The 11,907-nt window shown below is 39.4% G+C and overlaps 1 protein-coding gene across 1 annotated transcript; it reads left to right on the forward strand.

Annotated features, from left to right (window-relative positions):
• Window positions 1-1,073: 1,073 nt before the first annotated feature.
• MS3_00003322 (uncharacterized protein) lies at window positions 1,074-11,515 on the forward strand. The gene is made up of 2 exons (XM_051211080.1): window positions 1,074-1,329; window positions 10,896-11,515. The coding sequence occupies exon 2, from the start codon at window positions 10,910-10,912 to the stop codon at window positions 11,396-11,398; it is 489 nt and encodes a 162-aa protein (XP_051071115.1). The 5' UTR covers window positions 1,074-1,329; window positions 10,896-10,909; the 3' UTR covers window positions 11,399-11,515.
• The last annotated feature ends 392 nt before the right edge of the window (window positions 11,516-11,907 follow it).

Raw genomic sequence — 11,907 nt, forward strand, 5'->3', positions numbered from 1 at the left:
AACTAGTGTGGTTGTTAAAATCTTAGAAAAGATTATTCGGAAGGAGCTGTTTAAGTATCTCGATAAAAACCGGATCCTCTCGGAGAAGCAGCATGGCTTCAGAATAGGTTATTCTTGTCTCACTAACTTATTAGTGGCTCGTGAAAGCTGGTGTGCTCTTAAGGACCAAAAGCTACCTGTAGACGTCGCCTTCATTGATTTCAGTAAAGCTTTTGATAAAGTTCCGCACAACCGGCTGTTATATAAGTTAAGACATATCGGGATTGGAGGTAATTTATTGATGTGGATAAAAGACTTCTTAGTTGGGCGTCAACAAAGAGTAAGGGTGAACTCAAAGTTATCTAGCTGGGAAACTGTGCTTAGTGGAGTGCCCCAGGGTACAGTTTTGGGGCCAGTGCTATTCCTCTTGTATGTAAATGACCTTCCTTGTATCCTATCATCATCGGTCTTGCTATATGCTGACGATGTCAAGATTTGGAGAACGATACGATGTAAGAGTGATAGCTTAGAACTTCAAAATGACCTGAAGAAGTTATCTGAATGGTCTCAAACATGGCAGTTGCCGATAAATACTTCCAAGTGTGTTGTGATGCATATCGGTCATCAAGGCACAGATACATATACGATGAATAACACTGAGCTACCTGTCGTCCAGACATATAATGACTTAGGAGTTATCGTTAGTCAAGACTTAAAGACTACTGCACACTGCCGTGCAATAGCCGCCAAAAGTTTTAGAACGTTATGGTCAATACGTAGGGCTTTTAGTTATGTCGACACTAAGACGTTTTTGACTTTGTATACAGTGTTCGTTCGTCCTAAACTTGAGTACTGCATACAAGCGGCTAGCCCCTGCTTTAAAAAAGACAGTGAGCTTCTGGAAAAGGTTCAGAGAACGGCGACTAAGCTGGTTCCCGCAATAGCGAAGCTTCCGTATGAATCTCGACTGGCCAAGCTGAACCTTTTCCCGTTGTCATATCGCAGAACTAGAGGCGACTTGATTACAGTCTACAAATTGCTTAGTGATAAATTTGCACCTAACATGCCCTCATTTTTCTTGTCTTCCAAAACAGAGAATTTACGAGGACACTCCAAAAAAGTTCATAAGCCGAGAACAAATTACTTGCCAGCTGACTATCGACTTTCCCATCGAATCATCAACGAGTGGAATTCACTACCTCAGCACGTCGTTGAGGCTCCATCCGTCGACTCTTTCAAAAGAAAGTTGGATCAACTGAGAGACCACCATTGCCAGGACTAACATAGGCCATCGAGCCTCCTGTCCTTCCCAAACTGAAACTGAAACTGATGGTCAATACTGCTAATACGGTAAAACTTTCCTTTTTGCCGATGACATAAAAGTGGTATATTCATTCTCTCCTATTACCAAAGGAAGCTATATTACAGCGGTAATCCCTGAAACAAACAAGCTGAAAAATAGAGTGTTTCATGGAACCTGGCACTGAACGTTGATTTAAGTGAATTTACACACATTGTCTGCTGCCTTAACCTAAATCTGGCTGTACAAAATCATACATAGAAACCCCTTTACACTGTTCATGACTAGGGTTTGTGGCATAGCAACGGTCTGAACTTTTTGGAGCACATTTTATTTCAAGCATCCAAAGCTGGAATGCTCATTGGATTCATAAAGATAAACTTCAATAAAAATGACGTAAGTCTCATACAGACAAACAGGACAGTACAAGCTCATGCGTTTCAAATTGAAAGCATGAGTTTCTTATTCATGAACGCTGCAAGTTTACCGAATAAAATGTTTGTGCTATGTGAACTCAGCAATACTAATAATACTCACCCGATAGGAATATCTGAAACTTGGATATCTTCTCAGTTTTTGGACTAGGAGCTAGCAATACCCGGGATGTCTTTGTTTGCCAATGACAGAAAAACAGGAGTGGGGGTGGATTAGCCTTATACTTACGATCCTGTCTGGAGGTACATTAGGTGCACAACCAAGAGTTTATCAATCTTGATGAATCAGTATGGTGCTCAGTAAGATTGTCTACCACCTCAAGGTGTCTAGTTGGAGTCAACTACAGTAAGCCCATTGCTGACATCGCGTACGACAGTCGTCTCGAATTCACTCATATCCTGATTCTAGGGGACTTTAATCTTCCTGAAGTCAATTTCGCGGAACATACCTATATTGAAGGTGGAAGCTCGACTGAAGCTCGGTTCATCAACATCAATGAGGATTTGGGATTATTCGACAATGTGAAGTGGGAAAGTCGATGGAGAAACAGTCAGACGCCGTCGCGCTCAGACTGCGTATTCACAAACGAAGAATTTCTAATTGACAAACTCTCAATCCTGGTTCCCTTGGGGAGAAGCGATCACGCAGTCATAGGCTTTAGTTTTATCAGCAAAACTGAGCTAAGACATCCCACCAACAACAGGTGCCGGAATTTCAAACGGTTGAATGTGTCAGCATTACAGGACAATCTACAACAGGTGGATTGGAAAATTCGCCCTCAACTTGATGTGAATGCTCACTGGGATTTCTTACTGCATACGATCGTATGTGCTACAAAGCAGTTTGTTCCCCCAAAGATCCTCAAAATCTAAAAGCAACCTACAGTCATCAAAAACCGCACTCTTCGTTTGCTAAGCCGCAAAAGGCACTGTTGGGCGGAATACAAACGAGCTGACAACAACGGCGCGTACAGGTGGTACAAACATATGAGGGACAGATGCACAAAGGCAATAAGAGAAGACAGGCTTCAGTACCAGATAAAGTTTACCGATAAATTTGTCTCCAGCCTCTCTCCGACAAGCCAAAATTAGAGGTTCCCAACTGCTAAGTCCTAATGGCCCGGCCAGTAACGACAGTGACTCCGCTAACCTTCTGGCTGAACAGTACTCTCGGACATTCCATCCGACCCACATTAACTATATTAGTGAAAGCTTCATCTGTAACTGCATAGGACTTTCCGAAGTGAATCTGAGCGCTGACTTGGTCTACCGGAAAAGACACTTCTCCTGGTCCGGACATGGTTCATTCTGCTATACTGAGAGAAGCAGGTTCATTCCTGGCAACACCGCTTAGCGTGATGTCCTCACACTCGCTGAGCCAAGGCAAACTACCGGAAATTTGGAAGCTGGCTCATATCACACAAAGGGGAAATTTAAAGTCATTTACCTTGACTTCTCAAAAGCTCTTGGTAGGATCGACCATATATGTCTTTTCAATAAGCTCAAACGATTGGGTATCAAATCACCTCTAATTGATTAGCTCACTTCATATCTAAAAAATCGACATTTTAAGGTCAGGGTTAAATTCACTTTCTCTCAGGCTATGGAACATCTTAGGGGGTTTCCCAGGGTTCAGTACTAGGACCTCTTTTCTTGATTTATATAAACGATCTTCCACAACAGGTATCGTCTGGCTCATTACGTGTTACTGATGATGTGAAACGTTGGAGAGAGATACACAACCAAGAGGATATACTGGCACTTCAGGAGGATCTGGCTCGACTTCAAAATTAAGCAGACGACAACGGACTTGCCTTTAACACTTCAAAATGTAAAGTAGACCATCTGAGACATTTTGCAGACTACAGTTAAAACTTGGGCAACTCCTCTCTAGAAGTATCCCTAGTTGAAAAAGATTCAGGAGTGCTGGTACCGTATAATTTAAAGTCTTATTCTAAATGTGACAAAAATGCCTTTTTAGCAAACCTTGCACTGGTAACATTGAGGCGCATTTTTGACCAGTTTAACGGAAGGACTTTGAACATAATCGTCGGCAGTTTTATTCGTCCCCATTTAGAGTACGAAAACATAGTATTTCCTCCTCATTCCGAAAGCATAAGGACATACTGGGACGCGTCCAACGGCGAGCCACGAAATCAGTTTTGGGACTCAAATTCAAGCCTTATGAAGAGCACCTCTAATCCCTAAACCTTTACTGATTAGTGTATAAGCGTTTTATAGGTGACCTTCTAATGACTTACAGCATCCTCAACACTTCTGGACATCCCCTTAAACACTTACTTAAGTTTCGCTCCACCACAAACCTAAGGGTTAACACTCAGAGACTGGAGCTACAACACAGTAGAACAGATTGTAAACGAAACTTTCATTCTTTAAGGGCTGTCAAATGCTGGAATTCACCGCCAGCTGAACTAATCCAAGAGACTTCTCAGTAGTCCTTTAAGAGGAAACTTGACCTATTCTTAAGGACTAAGGATAATATGTTACTATGATTGACTAATTTCTTTTCCCTCTACTATCGTTAATATACCTGGGTTTCTGCCTGTAAGTATTGATGATCCATTGCTACTAGACACGGAAGCCCATTAAGTGAAAGCTTCTTCTATTCTGTCCATAACCGTTTGAGCGATGCTAGACTGACCCTGAAAGTGTCCACTTAATAACCAGGACCATATGAGGGTTATAAACCTGTGTGAGGAATTATAATTATAATTTGCAGTTGATGACCAAGGTTAGGAATTAGATTTCGAGTTTTCATCACGAGCTGACATCAGCTACAATGCCGAAACTGTATTAATCTAAATGGATGAGTGAATTTCGCCCCAAAATGCAAGATCAGTTATCTTATACGTGGTTGGTTCGTCCATAAATTATATTCTCGCCGAGTTTACTTTGAAAGTAATTGTACCAATGAGTTTTCCTCATAATGTCTTATTTGAAGGATAATCTTATCAAAAAATGATGTCATTATGCTTAAGCAACTGACAAAAAGACATCGGGTAATAAAATAAGGGGTAAATTAGAGAGAAACACTCGGAGGCGTCTGCTTTTACATCTGTTTCGGTGAGTTTCTCTTTTTGTTGCTGTTTAAGAATATCGCTGAACAGTCTACTTTCGCCTTTTTTTATATACTCTTGATTTTACATTTGATTGTCCATCGTTTGTGCGACTAAAAATGTCCCATATGTTCGCCTTTATTTCCATAGCAAAACAACACTACGACTGTAATGGATTATGTTAAAAAGTGGCACATAATTAAACACATTTATCAAAAGGAAAAACATCAAACGGCACAAGAATATTAGTAGCGGACCGATGTTTGAGCAACGATTGTTAGGTATTTTCTTAGTAAGTGCCATGACCTATTGTAATTTACAGAGATCTGCAAAAGAAATTACAGGTTTTGGATTATTAATTAGGAATGTGTCGTAAATGATAAGTGCATATGAAATCAGACAGGCTTTTACAACATTCACTTAGAGGGTTTTACAAGCAAGTTGGAAATGCAGCTCATTGTAAGAAAAAGCTTTACTAAAAATTAGGTTAAACATAAAAAGCATCTCAATAGTAACACCTTCCTTAAACTGCAGTTTAACTATTACAAACCAAAGTGACCTTGTGAATTCTGAAATTTAATGAACACAAAAATTACAACACCATCTAACTGCCATAGTTTGTTAAACAGCTGTCTACGTGAAGTGTTATTTACGGTTATTTTCATTAATACTGAACACTGCACCTTCAGAACGGGAGTGAATAGTTATAACTTTTAATAAGCACATACAAGTTTTTGTTTTTTATATGACGCTTCTGTTTTATGTTTCTTATGTCGTGAAAACACGCTTGTGTGGCGATTTCATAAACTTTAGCAAGATTTTTCTTGTTGATGGATGAAGACAAGAACCAAGATGTTAAAGCGCCTAAAGCTTAGAAAAAAACGTCTTACTTCGTATGCTTCTAAGATGCTCTTTTAGATAAAGTTCCAAGTTGTGTGAAATGGCTGGCAACTTCAGGTACCATGAACTATGACAAAATAAAGCGCACGAATGTCTTAGGATTGTCATCCATTAACTACGTCAGAGTGGCCTTCTGGATAAGGAACAGTTAATCCAGTGAATTTTATTGACTTACAAGTTTGTTCCTTATGTCTTCTTGCTGGATATATGCGTCCAGTGTTATCAGTTTCTCTCCAGATGACAAAAAGGACGGCAAACTCGGTAGTCCAATATCAAATTATCGTGAATGTTCATGCTGTCCAGACTACGACATTAACTGCATAATGTTCTCACTCAAGTATGATATAGCTGATGATATGTTCTGTAGTACATCATGCATTTTATAAAATCTTGAGCATTTACCTCAATCGGTCACGTGGCTTACTAAGCCACTAACGCACTGGCCACATGACTAGACACGGACGTGGAGGGCGGCGCATCCACGTGTGCTGAACCAGATTATTAACATTTTTAAAGAAAACACTCCTACTTGGGAATTGGTGGGACAAAAGTGTCCAGCAACCGAAATTTAGGCTTTTGACCCAAACTGTTTCCAGCTTGCATTTTGGCCACATCGATGTCAAAGGAATGGTGTAGAAGCCCTTCTTTCTGTTTCAATGCACTTCTACGAAATATTAAGATTACTGTACTGACTCCTTCTTTTCGTTTAGTGGCAAGGTGTCTTCGTCCGCAGAACTGCTGGCACGGCAAACAGTAAATTTGTTGAACAAAACCAGCAAATCCTTTCCAGTCTGAAGTCCATCTATAGGAAATGGTTGTTTTTTATGTTCGTGACTCACCGCAGTCGTAAATGACCTTTTAGTTCAGGATTGACCAATGTCACTAGAAGGGAATGGTTCATTAAAGTAATCACATAAGTTTGTGAAAGGTCTAAGTCTCATTAATCCGTTTTTCCCTGCATCAGTTACAATGTCAGGTCTTCCGTGCACTAGTATAACATTATTCGGCTTAAATAAAACTATTTTAGTATTCTTAAGCATATTTAATTGTCTCCCTGGGTCAAACTTGGTGATTGTTCGTAGCCAATATGCTAGCTTAAAGCCTACCACGGAAAGATTTCTCCGCATAACTCTGAGATGCTTGTCTGGCTACAGCGTACTCACTATGCACTGATTTCTTAATCCGCATCATATAAGACTCGAATTGGAGGGGGGAAAAGAATCTAGAGCTCCATTTGGACGAACGTCATCGGGACGGTGCTACAAATGCACATTATATACTAAAATTTTGGATTCATAACACCACTCATAATCTTTAGAAAAATTAAGTTATTCATTCCTGACCAATTCTCTTGCGCTGCTTGGTAAGTCCGGAACAAGATCTCGAAACGCATTCAGAATGTTGATCAGTATCTCTGATGTTCTGACAGCCGTTTGTTATCAAATTCATCAATGCTATTTTGATCTGTTCTTTCCGGTTTATGGACTTCTGTGAAATCGATTAACGAATTTACTTTCTTCACACTATAATCATCAAGAGGTCTTTCATTTTTATGGCCACTGAATGCTATCACAGTTAATAGTTTCTAATCAATTTCAGTGTTGACTGTTATTATTGCAACATAAATCACTGATAAAGTTAATTACCGTTGATTGCGCTTTCATTATCAAGTTGACCAAACGAAAGCAAGTAATTTTTTTCATGAAAGTCGTTTACATTTTATTCAGCCTTCTGCTATATATCCATCTGTGACAACCGAGGTTCAGTGTTGGCCTACGTCTACGAACACTTTTACTGACTTCATCTTATAGAGCAAACGAGGAAATTAGTGACAATAAACAATTTTATTTTAACACATAAAGATTGGTACAAGAAGGCACCGAATAGATATGTTCCACATAAATCACTCGATTTGTGTGAGGGCTGGGATACCACCCGGGTGCCCAAACCGAAGCAGGGACAATAAATATAAGTACATAGAGCACACCACTTACTTGTATAACGCAAGCTATTTGTGATTACCACTTGGCATGTCGGAATACAACAAAGTTTGGACATACGCATCTCAGGAAATGTCCTGAGTCCACATATTTAGACATGTATATTTAATATATTTTTTCTCTTTTGTTATCAACTAAGGTTTCGACAACCGATCTATTATGAGACTTTTTGTTTACTTAGAATACAAGAAGGGTACTCCATGAAGCTCTTTGTTTCGTTCAACTTGATAGTCGAGAAACAATCTTTACAACTCGAGGATATTTGTCTGTTACTAGTATTCATTGCCCTTATATGTTGATACCGTCGAGTTATTAATGCTGAGATAAATAAAGAGTTCTAGGTTAGGATGGCAAATTGAATAGTGAAATAATGGATATTTATCGACAGAGGTGGTTGTAACGTGTATTTCGTATGCCTATTATCCGCACAAGTTGACGCGCTGTAATGGCTGGTGTAATAGTGGTTCGGAGGAAAGTTATGGTTGATCGAATAAAAAAATGTCAGACTACTCTCTGGGGGCACCAAATATTGAACTGATCCAAACAAACAGATGTGGGCTACCTGGTTGAGGTCTGATTGACTATAGTAGATAATAGATGAAAACTTTAGTGAAGTGGCTCAGATGGATTCACTCTTTCACTTCCCTTAGACTCGTGAACTGCAAACACGAGAGAACCAAGATGGCTTTAGACCTGGTCGTGGCTGCATCGACCACATATTCACCATTCGTAAGATTCTAGAACACAGGCAAACTTATCGGCGTCCGACAATGGTGATCTTTCTCGACTTAAAAGCAGCATTTGACTCGGTAGACCGCGAGATTCTGTGGCAGTGTCTGTCATCGAAAGGCGTACCTCGGAAGTACATAAACCTTGTAAAGGCTCTTTACTCGAACACTACTAGTCGAGTCAGAGCTTATGGCGAACTGTCATCTACTTTTGCAACCTCAAGTGGTGTCCGTCAAGGCTGTCCACTTTCCCCATTTTTGTTTAACTTCATCATAGATCTACTGATGGAAATAACTTTCTCGTCGACTGGGTTCTCGGGTATTGATCTCCTACCAGGAGGTCCACTAATCGACTTAGAATACGCAGATGACATAGTCCTGTTTGGTGAAGACGCTGACAAAATGCAGAGTCTTCTGGTAGCACTGAGCAACAATGCCAGGATGTTTGGAATGCGCTTCTCTCCCTCTAAATGCAAGTTGTTGCTTCAGGACTGGTCTGCGTTAACACCTGAACTAAGGATAGGGAGTGAAGTAGTCGAACGCGTTGACAACTTCACTTATCTTGGAAGTCTGATCAGCCCTAATGGGTTGGTATCGGACGAAATCTCAGCACGGATTCGGAAAGCTCGATTGGCTTTTGCCAACTTGCGTCACCTATGGCGAAGGCGAGATATCCGTCTATCAATAAAAGGACGAGTATACTGCGCGGCAGTCCGTTCTGTTTTAATTTACGGCAGCGAAACATGGCCATTAAGAGTAGAAGACACTCGTAAGCTATTAGTATTTGACCACAGATGCCTTAGAAATATTGCTGGCGTCTGCTGGGATCACCGGGTAAGTAATAGTGAGGTTAGACGCGTGGTATTAGGGAATGATGGTAAATCAGTTGATGAGGTTATGAATCTTCATCGACTGAGATGGTTGGGCCACGTGTTACGTATGCCTGAATACCGATTACCACGACGTGCAATGCTATCCGGTATTGGAAATGGTTGGAAGAAAGTTAGGGGCGGCCAAACCAAAACGTGGCATCAGTGCTTGAAGTCACTAACTTCTAGTCTGAGCCATGTTGGTAGATGCAGACTACTTGGTTGGTGTCCGCGTGACTATCGTAACCAATGGTTGGAGACTCTTGGTGACATGGCTCAGAATCGATCACAATGGCGTCGGTGTATACACTCCCTGTCTTCCCTTAAACTAAGAGATTAAAATCGCTTCATATCTTTCTTTCTACGAACCAATTCTTTCTTCTTGTACTATATCTCTATATGCAATCTTTCTCTTATATATTACTACCTTTGACCTAACCACTGCTATGAATCCGGTGTTCATCTTGTTGTGCTGATGCGGTATGGCAACCTGGACCGATGCACATATGTGCCTGGTCCTACGTTGTAGCTGACTGACTAAGTCTCTAAACTGCCTAGAAACTTCTGTTGAATCAATCCATATTTTCTTCTCAAATTGTATCTGTGATACCTAATCTTTTCTACTGTCGATAATGTTATTACTGTCTGTACTACTCTAGAATTTATTCAGACAATTACATCTTGCTGTGCTAATGGGATGTGGTAACTTCAACCAATGTGCACATATGCCAGGTTTCACAATGCGTGTAACTAACTGTCCATGAGAAATAACTAAGCTGAAGTCCTAATTGTCTGTTGACATTCCTTCACAATGACATCCACATGCATGTTTTTCTTTTCCTGGCTTTTTAAATGTATGTTTATGCATTCCGGCGTTTATGTTTTACCAAGGTTTTAGTGCAGCAATCAGTGTTTCGAAAATCAATAGGTTATTCGTCAAACTCTTTAGTTATGATAAGCATATCTTTTTTGTAATGTATAAAAAATACTGAATATATTGCGAATAGGTCATGTAGCTGTGATAAATAATAAATATTACGTGAAATGCAATTAAAAATATAAATCGGAGGTGTCTATTTTAAAATATAGAATAAGACAAAATATGTTCTATAAAGTGCACTGCCAGTTGTCACAGAAAGATTTCAGAAAACGAAACTGCTGTGTTATCAAAAGCAACCTCGTATTTTCACAGAAATTGTAGTTTCGGTTATTATGTTAAGCCCATATACCTTATTCCAGCTTTCGAACAGGCCAATCTATTCATTCTAATTGAGTCACATTTTGACCTTGTTAGTTATTCGCTTATCAATCTTCACTGTTTTTATATGAGCACATATGTGAGTGCCCTTCATATCCCATTCGTCACGTGTCTGTAGCATAATTTTGTGTGACTATAAAAATATACGAGGAATGACAATATGTGTATCTCAATAGCAATCGGAAACAATCCAACTCTAATCAGATCCCGGGTTACTAAAAAATATTCAACCACAGAAGCCTGGTTGAAAACTATGTATTTTAAACACACATATACGTGAGAAAAATCCGTTTTATGTAATCGACGTTAACTACATTTTCATCTTGATATTCTTCTTTCATGATTACTAGATATTTGAACTTAAATGAGCGTTCAAACCAACCTAAAAGATGTTGGTTGGATGTGTCATGTTATTCCATTGAGGAAAAATAAAGTGCAACAGTTATCTCCCCCGATTTCGCAAATTCCAAGTATTGGTTTTATGCCTGAAGAATCCATCCACGAGAAAAAGCATACAATCTATCTCAAATCGACTGACTCACCGTATGTACGATTATCTAAAATGGGTGGTAAGCGGGATCTACTATGTTTTAGAGAAAACGAATACAAATCTGGAGCACCCGTTCCTTATTCTCGATGCGAATGGTATTACTTGGAGGATAATGCTCTGGAACTTAAGCAGAATATCAAACCCGAATCCACAAAATATGTGTTTAAAGTACCATTCTACATGTCAGATAGTTCGGTACATCAAATAGAAAAGAGCAAGACTACAGAAACAGTTGTTGATCCTGTACAACCTTCTGTAGTCACCAAAGAAAGTCAAAATGTATTTAAAACTGCTGCCACATAAGTTCGGTTACGCAGATTACAGCGGAAAGCTAAGAACATTACGAAATCGGGAATTATTATTCCTTGAACATATCTTGTTAACTTACGATGATTATTGTAGATTATATAGTAAATTTTGGTTTATGTTTTGAATCAGTGGGTGATAAGCCCATAATTTCGGTTTCTCCCTAGTTGAAATTTTCAATGTGGCATGTATACAACCTTGTCGAAACATACCGATTCGGCTAAAGAATATTTGTGACGTGTAGGTCTACTGTTTCGATATTTGCAAGCTTTGAAATGAAGGAATGAAAACCAGCGGATCGTAATGGAGAATTCTAAACTTAGAATCACAGAAACACTTCTCTTGGTTTTAATAATAAACGAGCGCAAAACTTTCTAATTGAGTCCTGAAGCGTATATATGGTAATGTTGAGAGGTGGTGAGTAATAAACATGAATGAAACAGAAAAAAAGAAGTGGTAGGTGACAGTGAGATTAATGGGTCAGCTATTAGTAATACAGGTGAAAA

This window comes from Schistosoma haematobium, chromosome ZW, assembly GCF_000699445.3.
Source record: "Schistosoma haematobium chromosome ZW, whole genome shotgun sequence".
In the NCBI taxonomy this organism is placed as follows: Eukaryota; Metazoa; Platyhelminthes; class Trematoda; order Strigeidida; family Schistosomatidae; genus Schistosoma; species Schistosoma haematobium.

Bases quoted from the DNA above. Each gene is read 5' to 3' on its own strand.
- MS3_00003322 (XM_051211080.1), top strand. From the start codon at position 10,910: ATGAGCGTTCAAACCAACCTAAAAGATGTTGGTTGGATGTGTCATGTT.